The sequence below is a fragment of the Lycorma delicatula genome, chromosome 4 (assembly GCF_047948215.1).
Source record: "Lycorma delicatula isolate Av1 chromosome 4, ASM4794821v1, whole genome shotgun sequence".
NCBI classification, from domain to species: Eukaryota; Metazoa; Arthropoda; class Insecta; order Hemiptera; family Fulgoridae; genus Lycorma; species Lycorma delicatula.
The window spans coordinates 61,148,884-61,176,477 of NC_134458.1; the positions used below are offsets into that span (position 1 = coordinate 61,148,884).

The 27,594-nt window shown below is 29.6% G+C and overlaps 1 protein-coding gene across 1 annotated transcript in view; it reads right to left on the reverse strand.

Moving 5' to 3' along the window:
• Positions 1–622: 622 nt before the first annotated feature.
• Positions 623–27,594, reverse strand: part of LOC142323454 (protein ST7 homolog) — a 98,919-nt gene continuing 71,947 nt past the window's right edge. The window contains exons 8-12 of the mRNA XM_075363091.1: positions 20,628–20,730; positions 15,561–15,804; positions 9,915–10,054; positions 7,349–7,451; positions 623–1,251 (exon numbers count right to left, since the gene is read on the reverse strand). Coding sequence (XP_075219206.1) covers positions 7,356–7,451; positions 9,915–10,054; positions 15,561–15,804; positions 20,628–20,730 — 583 coding nt within the window. The 3' untranslated portion in view covers positions 623–1,251; positions 7,349–7,355. The remainder of the gene's footprint in view (positions 1,252–7,348; positions 7,452–9,914; positions 10,055–15,560; positions 15,805–20,627; positions 20,731–27,594) is intronic.

A 27,594-nucleotide genomic window follows, 5' to 3' on the forward strand; every position in this document is an offset into this window, starting at 1 on the left:
ATAAATCTTAAAAAGTTTATAAAATCTCATATAAAACAAAAAATAATTTTAAAACATTCTCAAAAAGTATAAGAGACCAGTTATAAGATTCATTATGTGATTTGTATCATCCTTGCTGATAGCTGTTTACTTTCATTTTACTATGTAAACTAAAGGTAAATATATATATTTAAATTGTATTAAATAAACCACTGGTACAGAATATTGAAATAACACATATCTTACCTTTTATCTTTAATTTAATTCTTAAACTTTTATCTCATATCTTATCTTAATATTTCTTAACTCAATATTCTGTACTACGTGGTTTACTTAATAGAATTAAAATATAATTTAACAGTACAGAGGAATAATATGAATCTTGAAAAAAATAATTTTAGCAAATTATATATATAGCGAGATGGTGGATATATTTTTTTTAGTGCTTGGTGTCAACTGATGAAGGTACAAAAAGCTTTGAAAACAAGTTATTATTTAAAATGCAAAGTACATCAATTATGAGGAAAATATAAAAAAAAAACATATGAAATTCTGGCAAAGAATAACATGGTATTTATGGATTATAATGAAGAAAAAATGGGTACTGAAAACATTTTTGACAACTAAAATAAAAAGCTCACTCTTACTGATACAGTCAACTGCAACACTAATTAATATTTTCTTTATTAATATGAAATTCAGTAATTACAATAATGTCTGCCATCTTATGTTGAATATATTCAATATATTTTACTGAAATTTTCAGTTCTGTTTATAAGTTATTTCATCAGTTTTCTTTTAAAAAATTTAAAAACATTTATTCAATTCATTTTTTGTAAACTAAATAAAAATGAAGGTGGATTATAACTTTTTTCAGTTTCAGAATTATATTTCCAGTTTTTATAATTTTAAGATGTTTTCATAATTTTTTTCTATTAAACAATAATAGTGAATTTTCATTGACAGAGACAGGATTCTTAATACTAGATATGTTATGAAAATAACTGTCAGATGCTAATTAATTATTAATTAATGAGAAACCCACCAATCTTTGCTAAAAATAATAAATATTATGCAAAATTAACTTTGAAATAATATAAATTACAATAAATAAAGTTATGTAATTTTTGATCGAGAAAGCAGTATCATAAACAATATACAACTTAAACAAATTTTGTCATGGTCACTGGTGGCAAGATATATGTACGTTTCTGGTACATTTGTCTGTCTTTCAATATAAGTAGACAGTGTTGAGTAATTTTTCACCTTCTCCTGGAATAAAAATGAAACAAAATCAAAACAAAAGGACATAAAACATGTATAATCTATTCTAGTAGGCTGACATGATGAAATGTGATTTAAACTTCTACAAAAAAACAAAGTAAATGAAAACGGCTCATTTTCTGATGCAGTTTTTAGTACAAAACTTTTATAACTTATTGACAACTGTTTTTGTAAATTTTAATGCATTTTTAACAGTATATTGTTCCAACGTGTTGAATTTGTGGCTTTTATGTGTTAAGTGTAAAATTTGCAACTAGCGGTTAATATCCTGGACTGCAGCTTAATTTTTATATTTTGAGTACTTTGTTTATCAGTATGATTTGTTTGTGTATTAAAGTAATCTTGAGTATGGTAAAGGGTAGGCGTAACAAGAAATGTAAGATATGTGAAAGCCGCAAGTCAGAGTTGAATGGATAAATGTGTTGCAGTTAAGTATGTCAGTTGTGATGAGTTTTCTGTAAAAGGTTTTTTCTGCTTTGAGTACAAAAAGGTGTAAGAAGTTGATTGTTAATATTTTGCATTTAATTATAAGCTGGAGTAAAATTTGCTGATGAGTGAGAAAGATGTTTAGTATGGATTTAGAGAAATGTTTATTTTACTACTGGTTGCTTTGTGTACAAAAAGATGTAAGAAGTTGATTGTTAATATTTTGCATTTAATTATAAGCTGGAGTACAATTTTCTGATAAGTGAGAAAGATGTTTGGTATGGATTTAGAGAATCAGAGAAGGTCTAAATACTGAGTGGCATTTTACAGTTTCATTAAAATTTATTCAAATAACAATAATAAAGAACTGAAGAATTTAGCTGTGGTTTTTCTGGATATTATGAAAGTCTTTTATAAAGTCAATCATATTCTACTGCTGACTGATATTGGATGCTGCAAGAATTTAATGGCTAATTTTACAGCGGTTCTAGTCTTATTTTTTGGGGTGATGTCAAGTTTTTAATTCAGTCTGCTGCGATGTTTATTGTTTAGTGTGCCACAGTTTGGATGTAATACTGTTGTAAATTTTTATTAACAATTTACATATAGGTAATATTAAGAGTGCAATAACAGCCTTCATTACAGAAAATCAGTAGACTGTTTATAAATGTGCATTTAGACCTTATTGAACCCTCTGGTTCAATTATACTAAATTATCTAAGAAAAAGGTACCCAAATTTTGATTATGCAGGACAATTTAATTTCAATTTGCCTTTAAGTATCAGGTTAAATACTCTTGAGTTCTGGTAGAGGATAATGTTTTGCGACTGGTCCATGGAGTTGAAGAAGCTCTTTTTATTAACACATTAGAGATGTGCTGTGAGCATAGCTCCCTGTTTGAGTTTCACTCCCGTCAACGCACTGCAAGCCTGCACTTCCAATATCAACAATATTTGGTTATATTATTTGGGCTACATTTGCATCTCGCCTGTTATGTAGTTCTAATAACCAAAGCTGTAGTTTTCTAGTATTCGTTCATAACAATAGGTGGCATTAGTATGCCAAAAAATACTACTTTTGTTATAGTTGTTCTGACAACTGTTATAACTCGGTCGCTTACATACTAATTTCTTGTTGTGCTTTCTACCGGCACATTACCATTTTGTCGCACTGTTTATGTGTTTGCGTTATTGAAAATGTCTTGCAATCATCTTTTTGCATGTGAATTATATGAAATTTTACATAATGATTCTGACTCTGAATTTGAAGTAAGCAATGATTTTGAAACCGATGAGGAACTTGAAGACTATGATGAAGGCGAGTTCTGTATATTTTATTGGTTTTATTTACTGGTATTGTTTTAGGAAAATTAGCTTTTTCCAAGTAAAATGGCTATATTTTTTATTCATTTTCTATTTATGGAAACAGAAATAAGCTTTTTTTAGCCTAGATTTCTTTTTATGTTCTAAAAACCTTTTTCATAAAAAAATAAACATTTTTTAGTGGAAATGTTTATTTTACTATAGGTTATTAGGTTATTTAAGCAATTAGTGTCTTTTTGTTTCAGAAGAAGACTCTATATCACCTATATCTCTAGAAATTCAGCCTCCAGTGCATCCAGTAAATCAACCAACTTTCAAATTCAGAATATTTAATGGTCTGAGTTGCCAGTTCAACAACCTCCCTATAAGCAAGTTTTTGAAGGAAATTCTCACATCACTGCTCTCTTCATGAAAATTCAACACCAATGGATTGCTTCTTTGTTTTTTTTTTTTGATGATGACATAGTAAAGCACATAAAACATGGAAACCAACAGATATGCAAGCACAACAATTGCTAAACTGAAATGTACCAATCAACTGAAACCCTTACAGCATGTGTTTGAAATGGAGTACTGTCACAATCAAAGATTTGTATAAATTCTTTTCCATCATATTTCGCATGTGTATCCTACATAAGAGTGATGTAAAAAAATACTGGAGTCAGAGAGCCTTCACTTATTCTAGCTTTCCATCTAAAATAATGACCAGAGACAGATTCTGTTCAATCTCAGAGATGCTTCATTTGAACAATAACAATAATTATATTCCTAGTGGGGGAATCAAATCATGATCCACTCTTCAAAGTATGTAAATTTTTTATTAGAAAAGTTTACAAAATCCCTTACACCTGGGGACTGGGGAAAATCTGACAGTTGATGAAGGGATCTGTTCTTTTAGAGGTAGGCATAGGTTCAGCGTATATAGGAAAAATAAGCCAGAAAAATATGGAATAAAAATGTACATAATATCAGTCATGTAGCAGTTATGTTTTGGGCTTTGAAACCTACTCTGGTTGTGAGGGAAACAGATAATAGCACTAGTGGCATATTTGATAGTTTTCTGCATAATTATTATGAAAAAGATCACACAGTTTATATGATTAGATTCTATTCTACACCAGTAGTACACAATTATTTGTGGTCCAAAAGAACGCTTGCTGTTGGGGCAGTGCAGACTAACAAAAAACATATGCCTAAGGATTTGAAAAAAAAACAAACTGGCTATATAAGAAATGAGTTTTTGTCATGCTGATTACCTAGTTGCTAAAAAGGTTTCCAAAAATGCAGGTGTAAAATTTTTTTTCTGGTGCTGGAAACTGTATTTTTCAACTGAATGTTGTATGAGATAAACAAATTAAGGCATACACGCAGCATATCATTTTAAAGATAAAAGTTCAAAAACTTTTATGCAGTTAGTTGCAATTCAATTCAAAAGTTCTTAAATTTATACAATTCATCAAAAAACTTTAAAAATCAACAGTCTGCAGGAAAAACTCAGATTTTAAAAGGCGAGTCTTCAATGTGTTAGAGTAAGTTTTTAGGTATTCAGGTCCTAAATTAATACTTAGGCAGTGCTATAATTAAAATAGAATGTTTGAAAAAATATATCTTGCTTTTAAATTTTCTTATAAAATTGTTTGGTGACAATCACATATGGATGATACTTTTCATAAAGTCTTAATAGAAAAACAAGCATTTCTAATTTCTAATTATTTACTTTTTGTTTGAAGTATTAAGATAATCTCTTTTTATATCTATTTTCAAAAGCTAGAGTTTTGTTTGAGATACAAGACTTTGAATAAGTAAAATTACTAATAATTTATACTTTGCATAATAAAATTAATAAATAAGACTGTTAAAAAAGCAAATTAGCAAAGAGACATCGACTGAATGAGAAAAATAATTCATGGATAGGTAATAAAATATTGAAAAGTAAACAAACTTTTACAGAACAAAGGCTAAAATTTATCAGTATAAGAAAAGTGTATTGAAGAATGATATAAGGGAAATAAGCATAAGCAACAGGGTGACAACAATACACAGAGCAATCACGATGGTAAAAATTTAATCGGGCATTAAAAGGAAAAAGAGAAATTGATAATGGTTTCTGAAGAGACTTTATACTAAGATCAAAAAGTGTTACATTTCTAAAATATTCAAACCAAAATGAGTTAGTATGAAAGATTCACTTCAATACACCAAACTGTTATATGAAGTAGGACTAACCAGGCTATGAAAGTTAATATATACAATTTATAAAAATAGCAAAGCATCCTCAGACTAAAGAATTACTCATCAAATTTTAGAAAGTTCAGTTGATCTACAGGGTGGGGATAGACTGCTAGACCAGTGACCAGTTTCTTGCTACAACATCATGTTGTGGTACAATATTCCCTCCTTTGTACTATTAACAGAACTAAACAGATATCTGGGTAGAACTATAGTATACATAAAATCTAAAGGCCAGTCCCCCCTTACCTCTACTTGCCTTTTCTACTCCACTCCTGTAACCTGGCATGCTGAACACGTGCTACTGGTTGTAATGCATACTTACTATTTAAAAATAATTTTCGTAAAGGACTATGCCATATCAAAGAAAATCATAACATTGTAGCCTATAATAAATAAACAATTCATTTCATATACTTTTGTATATTACTGTTTATTTATAGTAAAACCTTAGTTTAATGTGCTTGAAAAAAAAAATGTTCGCTTTCAGGAAATAAATTAGTTCATAAACATCTTAAACAAAATATTAGGCATAAATAATTTTATTTGTAATAAAAAATTACCAGAACATATTTTGTTACTATAATGGTGATGTCATAACTAGATATGGTGCAAGTCATTGCAAATTAATTGATGTGACTTTTGGAATGCTGGTATGAGAAGTCACTAAGTGATGTTAAGAGCAGTGGAGGGGATGCCATAGCATACTACAGACCCACCCTCAGGTATTACATATACGATAGTATGTATCTCTATGTGTTTACACTTTCTAAACTTCTACAAGTAATATGATTATAATCAAACCACAGTAGCAGAAATAGATAAATGAGAGAATTTCCAAGCTATAATTTAGACAAAGTAAGAATGATATCAAAAGTGGGCTAGGACAAATAAGGAGAGCTTTCATGCAGAAAAAAAATTTTATTATTTTTTTTTTTTTTAGGCAAAATATACATTTTTAGGGCAAGTCAACCAGCTTAAGTTGAACACAAGCATTATTACTTTTGGCCAACATTGATGACGAATATTCTATAAGATTTCAAAGGTGAATTCTGTAAAATAGTTTTCATAACTTTGCTTACATTTTAACATAATATTTATTATTTTATTGTGAAACACTAAACTTTTTTATAAGAGTATAAAAATTTTACTACACGTTAGAAAGAAGCAATCACTTTTTTTGTTTTAAAGTACTCAATATTATTAGCTACCATTTTAGTAATGTTGGTAAGAGGAACTTAGTATTGATGCAGTGCCATTTTTATTAAAACAATCTACATCAAGGTCAAAAAATGTTACATTTGCATACACTCATGTCCAGTATATATTTTGAGAGATTATACACAGTCTCTGTAGAGTATAGAAGGTTCCTGATTGACTACTCTCTCTTTAGTGTTCTGAAGATTATAACATTACGATCATATAATTTTAAGGTGTTGTTATTTAAAATGTTCATGCCTAAAATGAAACAGAATAGGGATTTTCAAAAGTACAGTGTAACAGGAAATGTTCGAATTCGATGGATCAATTAAGTCTGAGTCAAGAGAGTTCATGAAAAATTGAAGAAGAGAGGAAGAGGTAGAGTCAGTAAGCCATATCTTAATGAATCTGGGATCAGTAAATTTACTAGGAGGCATATAGAATAAAAACTCTAAGTGAGGACAATAATTAATATACATGAAGCAGGTATTGAAGTTGTAAGATTTAAGAAATATTTAAAGATTGTAAGGAGAACACAGAACAGAAGGTATTAGGGGATTGTCAAATCAGTCAAAAAACTGATTACAAAAATAATTATCACAAATAACTGATGTTAAAACATTGAGGAGTCAGTTCTAGTTATATTGAGTAAACCTTAACATCAGAAGGGACAGGAAATTTTAACTTTACAGTATGAAACTCCATTATGGTGTAGCATACTGTAACTTTAATGTAAAGTTAAAATTGTTAACTTGCATCCCACACCAAAGATTTTGAGGTTTAATTCCTAATCAGAGTTGTAAAATTTATAATGAGCTGACCTAACAGACCCAGAATGATAATAGCCACTAATGATTTTAGCAGTTTATATGAATTAAAAAAGTAAAATAAATGGAAAGACATTTTACCTCCATCTTAGATACGAGATAGTTGCTGAAGTAAATTTGAAGGAAGAATAGCTTCCAGTTTATCTAGTAGGTAATGGAAAGGCAATGAAATCCACCCTAACATCTGAAAAAAATGTTAAAAAACAAAGTAAATACAAGAGTATTAATAACAATAATAATAATTATTATGATAATAATTAAATTACATTTAATAAATAATTACAAATTTTATTAAGCTACTCATCAACATAAATTTATCTTAATGATGAGCTCACATTTTAGATATAGTTCTAGATGGTTATACTCATATTTTACTTAATACAAGTATATTATTTATTTACATGCCTTTTATGTGCTCGCATTTTAAAACGTGTTCATTTTAAATACAAGTATTGATTCGCTCACATATAAGGTAGCAAACAGGATTTAAAATATAGTAGTGTTCATAGTGAAAACTAAATTGTCTGAAGCTTCTGACCTTTAATGAGGAGTACACTGATATTCTAGTCTGGTCACCAGCAATGAATTAGTCTACTGGATCTTAAATATGAACACATATATTACATAACCTTTGCCTGGAGTTGTCACGTGTACACCAGCATACACATATGCAAACATCCTGAGAGCTTATTTTTCTAAACTGACACAGTAAGCCTCTTGTTTGTAGAAAACTCCAAACTACTAGCTATCTTTTATAACTTACATTTTTTTTTGTGATTATGTACACGCAAAACCTGTGATTCCTAATTGGATTAGGATCATCAAACTATATTATTTGTTTAAAAAGGGAGTGTGTGACCATTCAATCTTTATCACTACTTAATTAACCGAATTTAGTGTAGTTTGTAAAGAACCAGAACAGATGTTGCTATTTGTTTTATTTTATGTTAAGTATTTTGTCATGTGACGAACCATCAATATATTAAATCTATTTTCTTGTAAAGTGAGCAATATAATGAAATAAATAAACTGCTGAGTGATTAGTGTCATAAGGAAACTTTCAATATTCACAGTTTTATTATTATTTTTATCATACAGGTTATATTCATATTGTATTAGGGCAAGTCTAAGTTTTTTCAATCATTTGATTGTCAATGATTGTAATTAGACACTAATACAACCCAACAGGAGGCAATGAAATTTAAAAATTTAAACTACTAGAAACAATATATACTAGGAACAGTTTTATTTCTACTTCATTCACTTTTTTAATGATATGTTATTATTATTTAAAAATTGAACAAAAATAATTCAAGTGTTCTAAATGTCAAGTATTTGGCAATAAAAATTCTGTTTTTAATAACTACACATTAATTACAATGGCGTAAGTAAAGCTGGCATTGAAAGCAAACCAAAAATGTGATTTGCCTGAATTTTTAACTATCTAATAACAAAAGATATTTTTACAAAAATTAAAAAAGGAAAGGAAAATTTTCAGAAGTATGTAAGATGAAAAATGATAATGATAGACAAAGTAAATGAATACAAAAAAGTATATCTGATAATGATATTAATCTGATAAATGTATATACATTTTAAATACAGGCAAGGAAATAAAACACAACAGAAAAATTTGAGGATTAAGAGTTAATGTTTTTAAAGTGAATATTGATGATAATCTCAAAAATAAAATTGAAGAAAAAATCAAATTTCTTTTTCAGTTTCAATTTCAATTTGCTAAGTTACCACTGATAAGAACTGTAACAAAATGCATTAGTGGTTCTTTTATGCCTGGTTTAAAAATTGTCTTTTGTTGTGATATCAAGATCACAAGTGTAATAAAGTCAGTTGTTTGATTCAATTGCTTAACTGAAATTTAAGTTGACAATTTTTACAATAATGGAAAGTTTCCATTATCGCCTGCAGTTAAAAAGTAAATAATTTCTCCACTTTCAAAATTTATTTTTATGTTGGGGATTAAGGAAGAATTTGGAGGATCTGGCTTCAAGGAGTGACTGTAAACTCAAAAATCTTGTCATCTAGCTTGATTGTCAACTCTTCATTTCCTCAATAAATTTCTTTTTAAGTAATAAACTATAACAATGAAACCTTTTAGAATACAAACATTTCCACACTCAGATTCATTTTTTATTATTCATATATATGTTAAATGAAACATGTTACCATAATTTTTTAAGTTGTTTAATACAATTAGTTAATAATCATTATCCACAAAAAGCCAAAGCCTATAGTTACCTAACCAAGAGGGAACTGATTCCAGCAGTATTTAATTTTGGCAATTGGAGTCAATGAAATTAATGATATCTTTTGCTACTGATATTCTATCTTTAATTTACATCCTCTTGTTTTAGCATCCTTCTTTGAGACATTTCAGGTGTAATGTAACCATTACACTGTATAAGGATGGCCTTGCAAGATTGCTCACAACTCATGTCAATTATGCAACAAATCTGCAAATATTTTACACCCCTGTCACTATTACTACAGAGCTATGAACATATGTCTATTTTTTAATTTTATAGTCAAGTTAGTTTGATTTCATAACTATACAGATGCACTTAATTATCAAATAGTAAAAGAAGTTAAATATCATGAAGTTAAAAATAATAATTATATTCTGACTTACAGCCTTAGCCACAACACCCATTGGCTCAGGATATTGATGAGTTAATAATGCTAACAAAGCAGTAAATGAACACAGACCAGCTGTAAATAAAATGAAGAATGGCAGTTCTTTTTTTGGATAAACACTAACTTCATGGAACGCTAAAGAAAAAAAAAATAAACATTTTTTTTTAAAATTCAAATAATTCATTAACATATTGACCACTGTCAATTGTTGTAATAAAATGTAATATTAAATGAAATATAAACCATCAAAATATAGTAGATAAATTAAACTTACTGTATTAATTCCAAGAAACAATTTTCGTGGGATCCTGCTCTTCAATTATTATTAAATTCTATCATATTAAAATATATTTATGATTTGATAATTTGTCAAAATATTTTTTGAAAATTTATTGTAGACAAATATACAAATTCTGCTGCCCAGAACTAGAATACTGTTGATTCTATTTACTGTGTTTTGGATTTTTATATTTCATTTAAATAAATATATATGTTATTTTACCCAAATTAATCTTTTTGAAATTTGTATTATTCTTCTGTATTGTTAAATTATATTTAAATTCTATTACATAAACCACCTAGTACAGAATATCTTCCCTTAATTTTTCATGAAAGTACTTTTGCAGGATTCTGCATCCTTGGTCATGATTGAAATAATTCCATTATTACATAATTTTTTTTTGTCTTCAATCATTTGACTGATTTGATGCAGCTCTCCAAGATTCCCTACCTAGTGCCAGTCGTTTTATTTTGGTATACCCCCTACATCCTACATTCTTAACAATTTGTTTTACATATTCCCAACATTGCCTGCCTGCACAATTTGTCCCTTCTACCTTTCCCTCCATTATTAAAGTGACTATTCCAGGATGCCTTAATCTGTGGCCTATAAGCCTGTATCTTCTTTTAACTATCTTTTTCCAAATGCTTCTTTCTTCATCAATTTGCTGCAACACCTCTTCATTTGTACTTTATCCACCCACCTGATTTTTAACATTCTCCTATAGCACCACATTTCAAAAGCTTCTAATCTTTTCTTCTCAGGTACTCTGATCTTCCAAGTTTCACTTCCATATAAAGCTACACTCCAAACATATACTTTCAAAAATGTTTTCCTTGTGTCTAAATTAATTTTTGGTGTAAACAAATTATATTTCTGACTGAAGGCTCATTTCGCCTGTGCTATTCGGCATTTTATATCTCTCCTGTTTTGTCCATCTTTAGTAATTCTACTTCCCAAATAACAAAATTCTGTTACATCAGTAATCTTTTCTCTTCCTATTTTTATATTCAGTGGTCCATCTACATTATTTCTACTACATTTCATTACTTTAGTTTTGTTCTTGTTTATTTTCATGCAATAGTTCTTGCGTAGGACTTCATCCATGCTGTTCATTGTTTCTTCTAAATCTTTTTTACTCAGCTAGAATTATTATATCATCAGCAAATCGTAGCATCCTTATCTTTTCACCCTGTACTGTTAATTGGGATCTAAATTGTTCTTTAACATTAACTGTTAGTTCTATGTAAACATTAAAAAGTAATGGTGGTAGGGAACATCCTTGTCGGACTCCCTTTTTTATTACGGCTTTTTTCTTATGTTCTTCAATTACTACTGTTGCTGTTTGGTTCCTGTAAATGTTAGCAATTGTTCTTCTATCTCTGTACTTGAACCCTAATTTTTTTAAAATGCTAACATTTTATTCCTGTCTACATTATTGAATGTCTTTTTTAGATCTACGAATGCCAAGTATGTTGGTTTGATTTTCTTTAATCTTCCTTCTACAATTAATATGAGCGCTAAAATTGCTTCCCTTGTCCCTATACTTTTCCTGAAACCAAATTTATATTCTCCTAACACTTCTTCCACTCTCCCCTCAATTCTTCTGTACAGAATTCTAGTTAAGATTTTTGATGCATGTCTAGTTAAGCTAATTGTTCTATATTCTTCATATTTATCTGCTCCTGCTTTCTTTGGTATCACGACTATAACACTCTTTTTGAAGTCTGATGGAACTTCCCCTTTTATGTAAATATTACACACCAGTTTGTATAATCTACCTATTGCTTCCTCACCTGCACTGCGCAGTAATTCTATAGGTATTCTGTCTATTCCAGAAGCCTTTCTGCCATTCATATCTTTTAATGCTCTCTTAAATTCAGATCTCAGTATTGTTTCTCCCCTTTCATCCTCTTCAACTTCCTCTTCTTCCTCTATAACACCATTTTCTGATTCATTTCCTTCGTATAACTCTTCAATATATTCCACCAACCTATCGACCTTTCCTTTCATATTATAAATTGGTGTACCATCTTTGTTTACCACATTATTAGATATTAATTTATGTACCATAAAATTTTCCTTAACTTTCTTGTATGCTCTATCAACTTTACCAATGATCATTTCTCTTTCCACTTCTAAACACTTTTCTTTAATCCACTCTTTTTTCGCTAGTTTGCACCCTGTTTATAATATTTCTTAATTGTCGATAGTTCCTTTTTACCTTCTTCATCACTAGCATTCTTATATTTTCTATGTACATTCATCAGATGCAATAAATCCCCCGATATCCAAGATTTTCCACAGTTCTCTTTGTTCCACCTAATTTCACATCTGCTGATTTAAGAGTTTCCTTTCTAACATTCTTCCATTTTTCTTCTACGTTTTCTACCTTATATTTTTTTACTCAGACCTCTTGTGATGTCCTCCTCAAAAATCTTCTTTACTTCCTCTTCCTCAAGCTTCTGTGAATTCCAACGATTCATCTGACACTTTTTCTTCACGTTTTTAAACCTCAATCTACATTTCATTATTACTAAAGTATGGTTGCTATCAATGTCTGCTCAAGGGTAAGCTTTATAGTCGACGAGCTGATTTCTAAATCTTTGTTTAATCATGATATAATCTAGCTGATACCTTGCAGTATCACCTGGCTTTTTCCATATGTATATTCTTTTATGATTTTTAAACTGGGTGTTGGCAATTACTAAATTATACTTTGTGCAAAACTTTATAAGTCGATCCCCTCTTTCATTCCTTTTGCCCAGCCCATATTCACCCACAATATTTCCTTCCTTGTCTTTTCCAATGCTTGAATTCCAATCTTCAACCATTATTAAATTTTCATTCCCTTTTATGTATTTAATTACTTTATCAATTTCTTTGTATACACCCTCTACCTCATCATCATGGGCACTTGTAGGCATATAGACGTTAACAATCGTTGTTGGCTTAGGTTTTGATTTTATCCTTATTACAATGATTCTGTTGCTAAGCATTTTGAAGTAGTCTACTCTCTTCCCAATCTTCTTGTTAATTACGAAATCTACTCCTGCCTGCCCTTTATTTGAATCTGTGTTAATTATTCTAAAATCACCTGACCAAAAGTCGTTTTCCTCTCCTCACCGAACCTCACTAATTCCTACTCATCTACATTTAACCTATCCATTTCCCTCTTTAAGTTTTCTAACCTACCAACCTTTTTTAACCTTCTAACATTCCACGCTCCGACTCGACGAATGTTATTTTTTAATTTTCTGATGACCCCTTCTTAGTTGTCCCCACCTGGAGATCCGAATGGGGGACTAGTTTACTTCCTGAATATTTTACCAAGGAAGGTCTCTCCATCTTTGTTACATTAATGCATAATAAAAATTTAAAAATAAAAATACTAAAATAATGATAATTGCATATTAAATTAAATGGGTGCAGCATTTGTTGCTGTTTTTATAAGACCATCTCCCTCAAACACTGTTTGAAGGTTTACAAATTGAAATTTTGTTTGTATTTACATATGTAATAGTTTCTAATATATTTATTTTGTCACTTTTATTAATTTCTAATATTTCTAAAGTTTTGTTAATGTCAGAAAAAATTTTTTATTGTTTATTAGATGGTCTGCCATATTAGATAAACCTAATTTATTATTTTTGTAATTTCTATAATGTTCAAGAAAACTAGTTTTAAAGGATCTATTTGTTTTTCCTATGTAAATAAAATCAAAATCATTACATTTAATTTTATAAATTCCACACAGATTGTTTATTTCATTATTGTGAATATTTTATTATCTGGTTATTAGATTATACATCAGAGCAAGAGTTACTGTTAATGTTTTTTGTTAATATGATTTTGTTTACACAGTAACAGGGCATTCTTATCTTGAGGTACAGCAGGACTGACTTTTCCCATAACTAAGTGAAGACTCTGAAGAATTCATTTTTTAGCAAGATGAGGTCTTGCCGCTTCCACCACTTCGGCTCAACCAAGTTTGTTGGTTTCTAAACGAAACATAACCATATTGCCTCAACACTGGATAAGGCATACAAAAGCCCAAGACTTGGCACTACACTCTTGGCTCCCAAGATCTCCAGACATTATACCTTGTGACTTTTTCTTGTGGGGATATGTGAAGCAAAATGTTGTACGTTCTCCCATTACTTGCTGATTTAGACAAGTTGAAAACCAGGATAACAGCTGTAGTAACTTTTGTAACAGAAGACTGTCTGCAACACATTGGGGAAGGATTCAGCTATCGTCTTTATGTTATTCGTGCACTAGGTGGAGTGCATACAAAACATTTGTAACCCTAAATTAAATTTTCAATATTTTTGAATAGTATGCAATTTGTCTTGTAATAATAAGACATATTTATTATGAAATATAAGTTTGAAATTATCATTCTTTTTGATACACATTGCATACAGTTTACAAAGAACTTAAAGTTTTACAAAGAACCTTTTGTTTTAATAAATGATAACCTACTAACAATGATGAAATTCATATTCTAATCATAATATATTAAGTGGAAATTATTGAAGTTATTGCACTTTGTATTGAATAGTGAAAATTAAATAGAGTAGAATCTGTTAAGACTAATGAAAACTAATTTACATTTAAGAGGCAATGTGACAAGATTTAGTTTATACTTTTCTTCACATTAAAAAAAAAAACACATGAACCTCTTTTGAAGTAGAATTTTGTCTGTGATAAATCTCCTTTTGAAGTTAGGTGAAGCAGAACACGGCTAACAAAAACATAACCTTGGCACCATTATTCTACAAACAAGATAAATCTTTGACTTATACAATAAACAATTTAAATAATTAAATAAATGCAGACAAAATAATTTTCATAAGAGAAAGTAAGGATAAAAAACAATAAGTTTTTTAAGACTTTTTCCAAATGTTATCTCTAAAACCTTTTTATATAGTGTAGTATTGTGACTGAGTGATAAACTATGTTAAATGTGAATGAATAATGCTCAATTTTTTTTTTTTGTATGTACATTATCATACTTTTTATTTATTATTTTTTTTTTTTTAGTAAAATCCATAACTATCTGTAGCCTGCTTGATGGTTAAGCTAAATCGTTTTTTTGCATACACATTTATTGTTTATTCCTCATGCAGATCATTACATATGATTTCTCTTCTAGACCAAGAACTGATGATTTAAATATACAAAATGTATATCAAAAATTAGAACTATTACCAAACTGAATTTCATCCTAGAAACTCAGGTGACTGATATAATGAATAAACATACGGCATACCGTTGAACATTGCTCTATAACTTAATTGAGTACTGAGATAGTTATATGTATGTTATAATGAGCTAGTTATATGTAGATATACTAACCTGGTAAAAGTTCTCTATCAGCACATTCTGTACATGTCGGATATGGATAAAAAAGATGACCTCTTTCAAGAGGGTATGGTAGCATTCTAAATGTGCCTTCCCATGTACAGTGAAGTAAATTTAAAGCTCCTTCTACCTGTTTCCAATGTGATAAATGGAAAAATGAATATGCAATCGCTTCGGAATCACCTCTTTTAAGTACATGCTCAGAAGGTAAGATTAAAGGCTTCATTTCCAGTAAATACTGCAAAAAACAATAACTGAGTGAAGCAAAATTAATTGATAAAAATTGAAGTTAAATTAAAAAATGACTAACTTTATAAATAGCAAGTTAATGCAACAGCTTTTTCAATAAATGAGATTTCCTAGAAATATAATTTTATGAATACTGAATAGATTTTGAGATGAACTCTAAAATGAAATTAGCAGGATTTTGTGTAAGAGCACTATGAAAAGTAAGTAAAATAAGATAAGATTAAAGGCTTCATTTCAAGTAAATACTGCGAAAGTAAAGATAATAACCGAGTGAAACAAAATTAATCATGAAATCAGTTAACATAATCTGTAAACTGATTTCAAATCAGTTAACATATTTTACAAATATGCTATCTAGCTTTATTGCTTGCCAGACAAATACTCATTTCTAGTGTTTCTTCTACCTATTCCATTCTCTCCAGTGTTCTCCCATTGTAAATGCGTTATTAAACAAAGTGTACAAAAATACAATATCACAGGTTTTAAAGGTATTTAATATCTCTTTTAACTTTGACTTACAGTAATGAATCACAAATAAGATGACACAATAGCTTTTACAGTTTTTCCCACAAGTGTTCAATGTAAGCACCTTCTGTCATGCAACATACAGCCAACTGAGAGGAGAATTTGTCCAATATTTTAACCAGGATGTCAGGTGTAATGGAATTGACAGCTGCTTCAATCCTGTGCCTCAAATGGGTAGATCAATGGGTAGTGGAGCGACAAACACAAGATCATTTATAACACCCCAAAGGAAAAAATCATTTGGGGACAGATCAGGTGACCTGGATGCTGCCACAAACAAGCACTGTGATTGGGTCCATACTGGCCTATCCTGCAATGGGGTAAAACATCATTCAACCAAACCCATACAGAATTATGCCATTGAGGAGGCACACCATATTACTGCCAAATAAAATTCTCTGGTCCAGCTTGCAGTTGAGGAAAGAGCCATATAGAGAGCATATTCAAATAAGAAACTTCTGTTTTAGTTGCTTCATTGAAAAAGAAGAAAATATTACTGCTGTAAGTGTAAGTGTTAGTGAAAATCTAAACTTACTGAATTCACATTGTTCACGGGAATTTGGCCTTTCTACAACAGCATGGCAAATTATAAAAAATTATTGTAAATGAAAATAAGGATTAATTGTTGTAAAAATAAATGTGTTGTGTTGTTTTAAATAAATTATAAAAACTGCGCCATGCTTTTATTTAACTAAATATTTTCATTACTTTTAATTCTAAAATTTAATAATTATTACATTTATTTATTGGTTATTTATTAGATATTTATATAATTTATTTTTTACTTTTCAGTGCATTTTTATATTTGCTAATATATTATATTTTTTTGTTTAAAATTCTCAATTTGATTTAATTCTTATTTTTTACTTTTTAGAGGGGTTTTCTAATTTGTTTCTTTTTTTATTAATGTTAATATTAATATTAGTTAAATAAAAGCATTTTTAAAAAATAATTTTTTATATGTAATCAAATATATTTTTGTAATTTTTTTGTATTTTTTTTAAGGCTAAAAAAAGTAAAAATATTTATTTTTGCACATCGAAGTTACATACGTGTACCAAATTTCAATCATTTTCATACGATAGTTTATGAGAAATGAAAATTTTCAACTAAATGCATGAATTTAACGTAGGGGTAGCGCGTGGGGCGTGGGTCATATCAAATTCCGACACCGTAATGCTGTATTGTCATCGAAGTTACATACGTGTACCAAATTTCATTGATTTTTCATAAGATAGATCAAAAGATATAGCAGTTACAAGAATTCATTATTCCTAAAGCGAGTTAAATAAAAGCTTTTAAAAAGAGCCTAATGTAGTACAAGTGAGTAGATTATTGACTACTTAGATAATTCAATAATTATGCTTTTAGGGCCATAAAATACAAGTTGTGGTAATTTATAAAGTATGTTTTATTTGACCTATTTCATTTTTTTTTAGATCTTACCTTTTTTATTTTACTTTTTTATTATTAAAAACACTACTTTTTAACTTTTACTTGGTTTTGATAAAAGATAAAAAATTGTGATAACTTAATTTGTAACTTTTACTTTTGGTTTATTAAAATCAAATTTCTTGAATCTAACAGTAGCTATAAAAGGGACTGCTTCTTGATTTCAGAAATCATGCTTCTTGGCTCATTATATCTAAATTTGTTTCTGTTAAAATTTCCTAAATTTAATACTGGCATTAAGGCCCTGGCCAGAACTGTCACTCCCTGACATCTAATCATACTTTTCTTTAACCCTTTTTATGACAAATGTGACACCCAGTACGTAAGATTCACATAATTTTGAAAATTAAAAAATTTACTATTCAAACTGCCCCACATCCAGAATTGCATTTAGCCTGACTAGAAGCCAAAAGTCCTTTCAGACCTTAGAAAAATTATTATAAATCATACGCGATTTAAATTTTGCTTCTTACTATCTCTTTTAAAAAAAAAAATATTCAAGAAAGCAAATGACAAATATTTTTGCCAATATAAGTAATGAAAAATCTAAGTGAACCACCAAAAGAAATTCTTTTCTCTGAATAACTTTACCTTAATTTTGCAGATTTTTTACCACATATGACAGAAAGTATGCGATAATATAATTATTTATTTAATTTTTTCCCAATTTTTAAAAAAATCTTACCAATTTGTTTCCTCAGTATTTCCAGTTAGAAAGCTCTGTTTCTTCAGAAATGATACAATTAATATACAAAAATTAAAAACTTTAGAGATGCATGTGATCAGAGTGTACTGAATTGTAAACTTTCACAATGTTTTCATTGTTTTTGAAGTGGAAGGCCGGCTGGACCAAGGGTCATCTTTGACTGATTTGCAGCAATCTCTGAATCTGTTGAACCAGAAAAAAATATTTGACTGGCTCAGACATTTATCCCAGAAAGCTGTTGTGATACTGTGATTCAAAATGCACATAAGCTTTCAGTATAGCAACTCTGCAACTTTTTCCTTGGATGAAGAGGCATTTTAAAAAAAACACAATTGCTAAGTATTAAACTACACTGAACTGAAGCATCATTAGTTTACAACTTGTAACAACAGACAAGAGTAGTAACATACACAACCAATAGTGACACTACTAGTAGCAGTGTTAAAGGTGACTCTCAAATAACTGTAGTTCAAGCAGACTCAGTTCAGTTTTAAGTTACTCACTCAGTATTACTGATAGTTATTACTGTCAATATTTATTACCTACATATAATAAGTTAAATAATTTATTTTTTTATGTTGGTTTCTAAAAAAAGTGGAACATATTGCTTTTTATTTCTGTAGCGTATACAATATTTTAGGTTTTTTACCATTATATTATATTCTATATTTAGTTCTTGTGTTCAGTTTTTTAGGAGGGTGAAATTATAACTTATAAAACAAAAAATTTCTTTTTTTTTAAATTTGTAATCAATAATCTCATTTTTTTAGTCAGTAATATACTTCAATTATTGTCATTATCATTACATTATATACCTTTTGTTTTTTAACTCTAAAAATAGCCAATAGACTACTATAATTATCAGTAACTATGTTGTAACGCTTAATCAGTATTAATTGATATGTTTTGATTATCATTCCCAGCCAATAATATTCATATTAGAATAATGAATCTTATTTTCACACATGATGGTGGGATAGATGAAAAACACAACCCAAACCTATAGGGGAAGACGCCTTGTGATGCTTCCAGTCACCCCCCCCCCCCATTACTACTAACCATGATGGGTTTTAATGGGAGTTGTCTTTTGCCCTCTAACTTTTTACATCTCATAGTAATAAGTCAGGCCGCATTGGGATGCCACTGATGTAAATGTCTCTGTAAACATTTACATCGGTGATTTTTAAACTCAGCTTTTGCCTTCGCTGTAAGCCTCGTCTGGACATCTTGTATGTCCTACATCGTTGACCCTGAACTAGCTAACTGTGTTTGCAGAAGCACAAACCCCGCGTGATGAAATGCACAATAAAAATGTTCAACAACTGTGACTTAAACTTGGCAGAGGAAAAGCAGACATGTAAACCCAAAATTTAAAACATTAAAATAAAGAGTTGAACACTTATTAACATTAAAACTAATACCCGTAGAAAGATTCTTGCAAAATTTACAGATTGATATCAAAAAAATCTGTTATCTAATTTTCAGGTATGTATTACATCATTTACATCTATAAATGACTATGAAAGTTTGCTTTATCACCACTTTTTAATTAAATTAGTAAACTAACATTTGGACCTCAGACACAGAGTAAATGCTTTCAGTAAAATATTTTTTTTCTCTTGTGGACAATTCTTCTTGAAAATTAACAGGAAAAGGAATAAAAGTAAAATCTTATTTATTATTTTTACAGGGATCCTTCAGAAATCCTACCCTAGATATCTTTATTTTCTACCCAAGTGCATTGTGCTTTATGGAAGCATAATATGAAATCTTTCAGTTTGACCCACATCCTTCTTAGTCTCACTGATTTAAAAAAAAAAAAACAACTAGGTAAGGTAATCCACGGCTTCACAATTCATTGTGTTACTGGTATGACAAAATATTTCAAAAAATGTAAACATATGACAACAGCAGTATTATGTAAATACCTTCCTTTTATTGTTATGATAATAAAACAATGTTTTAACAGGTGAAATAATTTTACACTAAACACAGAATTTGTTTATAGCAATAATCAATGGTTATAATACTTTTACAGTTCTTATATTTTCATGATAAACGAATGGCTTTTATTACGTTGAAGAATACTAAACAAAAATGTATATCAATAAAAAAAAATAAATACTTACTTTAGGCACATGTGGATTGAATTCCACTGCTCTATGAATGGCTTCTACTGCAGTCATTTCTGCTGCTGTTAAACCTCTTTTACTTGCTATATCTGGAGAAAATCTGAAAAAAAAAGTTAGATATAAGTAAATAATTGGTTCTCTGTAAACATTAATTATTCTAGAGCACTCATTCAAGTGCTCGTTATGAAAATATAAAACAGTTTTTAATTTTATTCAATAAGAGACAAACCATTCTAAAATTCATTAAAAATAAGTTAAACAAAAGAAAGTTAGTAGCCAATTGCTAGTGTTAATTAATCAGTAAAAATAGTTTCTCCTCTTAAAAAGTATGAAGATGGCTATCACCGAAACAGTTCCATCAGAGTAAAGTTAATGAGCCAACTAAAACTTATAATTTTCGCCAATTACATTCTGTTCATTCATTTATTTGCTTACATAAAATAAAACAAAAAAATAAAATATTCCAAAGTTCGCCTTATAAATATTATTACTTAATAAAAATATTATTAATAAAAAAAAATATCATGACCTTACTTCATGAGAGTATGCATTTTCTAATATATTACGCTATTCAGAGAAAGGAATATGTTTGACTCAAACAAAATGTGAAAGGAAGTTGAAAAACGTTCAGAGAATTGGTGCCCACTGTCTGAAATAGTAATCGTTACAGAGAAACAATTAATTGTTTTATAAGTCAGGAGTATTCATGACATTATAATATAGCCGACCCTGAATTTTTGTTTCCTCTTTAACAGCAACAACTGGGTGGTGGTGGAAACACTCATGTATCATCATGATGATTTAAAACATCCATCATTGAACAGCCAACTAATGTAAAAGTCTGCATTTTACTTAAAAACAATCTTGGAAAAGCATGTGGTAAAGCAGCAATAAAAAGAACACGAATTAATAAATGGCATAAGCATTTTCATGTTAGCATTGGCAATTTTATTTGTAGTAGACACCAGTCGACCTGATAAATAACAAAAACATTATGAATTCAAAGAGATAGAAGGAAATTTGTTGAAGAAATAAAATTACAGTGAAATTACAACAGTATTCACCATATTAAATTGCATCTTGTTTGTTAACAGATTGTTCCAAACATGTTGCCAGCAAGTCAATTCATGCCAATCAAGAAGTACCTCATACAGCACAATGTAATGTCACTGAAACAATCATCATGCTCTCCCGACTTAGCAACTACTGATCTTAACTTGTTTTCTTGCTTGAAATTGATTCTGATGGAAAGCGATACAAAGGCATCAATGGCATCATTATTAATGCTATGAAGCAGCTGAAGGATATTTCTGAGAATGGATTCAAAGAATGTTTCATGAATATTGGAAAAATATGGTGCTAAAGAAAACTTAGAAAGAAAAAATGCTAAGCTTTTTAATAAACAGTTAAAAAAAATATTCTGAAAATTTTTTAAGTTCTCGAATATAAAACAAAAAATAGCCTAATATTAATGATCAAAAACTAATCCTGTTCAGTCATATAATGACAATGTTAGTGAATGAAATATTGATATAAGGCTTAATAATGTGGAACAAATGAAACTTGTGATGTGATGTTGTTTACAAAGTCTTTTCAATTATTTCTGTCTTATAAATACTGAAATATTCGGTGATCTGATGGATCCATGCACAATTACAATTTAAAGATAATACACTTTATAAATAAATAATATGGAAATAAGAAAAGAAAGGAGAAACTAAAGTAGGCATGTAAAAGCAGGCATGTTAAATTATGTGAGGTACCTAACATACGAATACTTTAAAGAAACATAATTTCAATTAGAACCAGAGAAACATAATATAAAATAGAATCATAAACATAGAATAAATAATGTCAGAAAATATGTCCATATTTTAAAATGATATGTATCCATATGTCAGGTATGTATACCTGACATAATTTAACAGCAGAATCAAACTGAAGTTGACACCACAGGGTGACATAAGAAAGAGTACATGCCGAATGAATAATTTTGCAGAATAAAATTAAGACCCATCATTTTTAATAATTTTGACAGGAGTAGGTCAACAAAAAATAAGTAATTCAGACTGGTCTAGACAAGGCAATATTAATTCAATGGAAATGGAACTTGGTTCCTATTTATTCTTCCCACAAAAAGAATAATATGAACACCAAAAAGAGCAGAGGAATGGTGGATAACAATAACAGAAAATAATTTAACCATAAGAAAATAAGAGAAAACAACAAACGATAAAAAAAGTTGGTGAAACAGAGATGCAAGAGGTAGACCATGAACAGAAGATAACAATTTTGCAGTAAGATGAAGAATGAATGATAATATTTTGTAATTAATACAGAGTGACTCAAATTCAACATACGGGTAACAGTGCCTGAAGAACAAACAACTCACATGATCAATATGATTTCATAACGCCGTGATTTACTGCTAGCAGAAGCAATTCCAATCGACCACTGCAAGGAACGGATGTTAGTCTTTTTCAGCATCACTAAATTTCATATAAGAAGATTACAGGTTGAGTGATGCCATTTGTTATGAGAGATTAAATAATTATGATATTCTTGGACTTCCATAAAAAAATTTATTTATTTTACATAAACATGCCTAGTGATAGAAGAATTATCAGAGACAGATTGTTCAGGAAGAATTACGTGCAAACCTCCAATCAAGAAATTGTCCTAAAGTCAACATAATGGCAGTTTTAGCAAAATCAGTTGTTATATCGGCTAGCAGTAACTGTTTAAACAAATCTGATTCTACTGAAGTGTGAAACATTTTTTGAAAGTTGATATGGTATTGCCAACAGTATGCTTTAAGAGCAATTTATCACACTTGATGGCACCTTCCTATAAACAACCAAAATTAGTTGTTTATGAAGGGTTAAAGTATCACATCATTTGATTAAGATGTAATAATGCAGAAAACTCTTCTATCAAGATTTGCAGTAATTCATAAACTTCTTCTTGCTGAAGACCATTAATATGAAAAGTTTTATCATTGGTGGACTACGATCATGATGAAAAAGAAGCAGATTGGAGTGACGATGAACAATGTTGTTGAAAATTTGAAATGGATACTATATGTACAGTTTTTGTATAAGTAAGACAAAAAGACATAAATAAACTTTTTGGATTTTACTTGAGTGAAGAGAAAATGGTTTGCGCAATATGGGATCAGTAAAGTCTACAACAGTAATGAAAAACTGCAGGAACTGAAAAAATTTGAAGCAGTACTAATGTGGAACAAAAGCAGAAACATGTAAGATGTATACAAATTACAGACCTTACCAGACTGCAGAGAAAGATCTGATACAGTTGAGATATAAAAAAATGAGTAGAACAAGATCAGAATAACTTTTCAGAAAAAAATTAATGATGAGTACTAAGAGAAAATAGTGCTTCAGCAGTAAAAGGTGGATGCTTCGAACTGTATGTAAAGATGCATTTTGCAATTAATTGCTGACATGGAGAAGTTAAACATTATCAAAGGTGAGAGAGGCTAAAGCTTTCAAGATAATTTACCAATAGGTAATGAAATTTCATCATAAACATGTCATACAACCTTCTGTACAAGAACAAAGGTAAATGAATTTTGGTGAAGACAGATAATCATATATTTTCTTGAACTGAAATTTTTAAATATTTCAGAAAGCCAATGGAAAAAATTTTTCTGAATTTATATGCAGAAACTAAAAATCAAACAGTATAACAAAGATGCAAATAAGTTGCTGGAAATGAAGGTGTTTGTATTTTCCATTATTTTAAGGTTTTTTATTTAAATTTATTCAAACTGAAGTTATAAGATTTCTGATAGGAAATCTGAAGATGATGAGTCTGAAAACAAAGAGACATTTCTTGCAGGCAAAAGCTATGATGGCTACAGGTTTCATCTCAGGAGTGGTTTTAGATGCTTCATAATGGGTACATGGAAAATCGATATTTGACATGAATAGCAGAAAACCTGTTTCATCAAGATTTGTGAGCCATTGACCTAGAAGTAACATCAATGGTGTAATTTTGTGAAACCAAGATAGTAGTTCAGATGGTTCACAGATTAACCTGATGTGATCACAATGAAAGCTTTGAGACAATCAACAGGAGTATCTGACCTACGATAATTTTTGAATCAGTATACAAACAAATTTCAAGTACGTCACTGCTGGTAGGAAAATTGAAGGTTGGGAGGAAAGGGCCAACAATTTATCAAGAAGTACGTTTTTATTAAGTTTAAAATGAGGGATAGTTACAGGGGATTTTTGAGCGGTAATATTCTGCTTATTGCAGCATACAACTTCAAGCTGATATTAGAGTGAGTAGTTTCTTCATGTAAAACCAGAGCTGTAGTGAATACATCTTCTGAAACATCAGAAAATCTACTTAAAAGATGCTAACAATCCTAAGGCACAGGAAAAATTAATTTCCCAATAATATGTTTGGAAACAAAATTCTTTTCACCATCTGGAAAGTGACACATGTAAGTCAACCAAACAGGTAAAAAAAATGAGGGCTATATATGACCAAATACTTATTTTCGTAGTTTCCTAGGTGAAACTAGTTATTGAAAAGTATTTAGTCTAGGAATAAAGTTTATTCCTAAAATTTTTATGAGTCCAAAATTGTCAAGCAAACATCCCAATTTTTGTAACTGAGGTAGGAATAAAAGGGTATAATTAAAAATCTCTTCTCATAATTCATAATTATGCAATAAGAAGTTAGATATGGTCTGAAATTATAAAAAAATGAGTGGTTCCATGTACAGTGCTCCAGCAACTGAATCATTTATACTGTGTGACTTCAATCACATAACATTGTGCACCATCAATCTCAATTAAACAAAGTAATAATAATATGTGGAATGAGTTAAGCAGATGGTTTCTGCTTGTGGCATGAAGCCTTCTGCTTAACTGTCCTGATTGAAGAGTGTGAAAAAATCACATTCTTCAATCAGGAAAAGCTGTTCAAAATATGCTAATAAATACAATCTTCAGGACAGAACAAGATTTTCTTGTGTTTGCTGGCAGTCAGAAGTGATTATATACTTGCGAGCACAAAAATAATTGCTACACAGAAAAAGATTTTTTTGTTTAGGACCAGCTAAGGAGTAGTCATTTAACAATATTTCTGCAGCATCTGAATTACTTGCACTAAATATTACTCTAATCTTATCATTGTGATCAACGTTTAAACATGGAATGGTGAAGAATTATGTAAACAGCCTTTTTCTTAGCATTAGACGTGTGATCAGAATCTAAATATTCTTTAATGGTCAGAATATTTAGTACAAACAGTAGAGGGATTAAAACAAATGATTTCCCCGTGTAAGATATAATCTCTGGCTTCTAAGGTGATTGGTTTCAGTCTCAGGTCAAGGGCAGACCAATTTTTTACTGATCTTTTTATTTATCTCATCTTACTCAATGAAATACATACGAAATACATGTCAGTTTTGTGTCAATATAATGACCATAATAACACTTATGGTTGTATTTTGAAAAAAGGTTTCACAAAATTTACCTACTAACCTAGGAAAGATATCAGTGGGAAGTCCTTTAGTTTACAAAAAATTTTTCAAAACCTCTTTCAGAAATGCACAAGGAGCTAATAATAAAGATGAATTAATGAGATTATTGGATGTGATCTTCGAATCCTATAAACAGAGCTAGATATATCTGTTATAACCTGACAAAAACTGTGTTAAATGTGGAAATTGAATAAAAAATTATGTAATCACTGGACATGATGAAACTGTACCTAATATGTCACTTCTAATTAAGGACTCAATAGCTGTAGACTGTCCAAATGAGAATCAAAAGTGGAGAACTAATGATAGATGTTGTAAGAAAGATCAACAGAAATAGAAGGCAAAACCAAAGTTTTGAATTAAATTGTAAATTATACACTGGCAAGAAATAAGTTTTTAAGATAACAGTTCCATAAGAATTTATGGCAAAGAAATTAAATCCAAAAGTTTAATTTATCAGTGAATATTGATGACAGAGATGATCAGTGCATTCAACACTGACACCATCCTTCACAAAAATACATACACCATCCCATTTATTAAATAAAGCAGGTCTATTAATAGTTTCATATCAATAAATCCTATATATAATTAAAATGGGAATCGCTACAATGCTACATCTCTGTTATGTTGAAATTCAAAATTATCGGTGAAATACAAAAATTGTATCAAAATTAACATTACACATATTAAAAGGATATATAGTTAAATATTCTGATGTATTGCCAGTTCAGTTATTCAAAGGGGAGCGGCAATTAAAATAATCACTGATTTCTCCACTAATGTGAATATTTACATAACAAATTAAAAATACAATTAATAGGGATCATTAGTCAGGGACTAATAATTCTAAAGAATTAATGTACAGTAAAAATAAAATATATAAGATAAAACATAAAAAATTTTTGTTGATTTGTTTTGGCTACAGATATCCACAAAACTGAAGAGGTTTATTATAGTGGTTCCCAAAATAACAGAGGAGGTTGAATCATGGAGAGCTCCATGACCAATGAAAGCAGTATGTGAAGACTGATCTTCTATTGTGATTGGCGAGTGAAAAACAACATCACGATGAGCCAGTACAATAGTAACAGAAATGGAGTCAGTCAGTGGCAATGTATTTTATGTCGTAGGCAGCAGACTTAAAAAATGGGTCAAATGGTAATATTAAAGAACTAGGAATTAAGGTGCAAATGTCCTGCAGCAAGCAGATTTGCAGGACTGAAGAGGACTGTTTCATAACTGGAAAAATATTACTAAAAAAAGAAATCAAACCGAGAAGCAGCATGTGAGATTTTTGTTTGAAGAAGTGAAGTAGTTAAGATGAGGCACATCCTTTTTACTTCCAGTGGCTTGAAATAATGAAAGATTTATCAGTACAAAATTTTTTTTATGATTCTTACTTTTATATAATAAGGAATAATGATATAAATAAGTAGACAC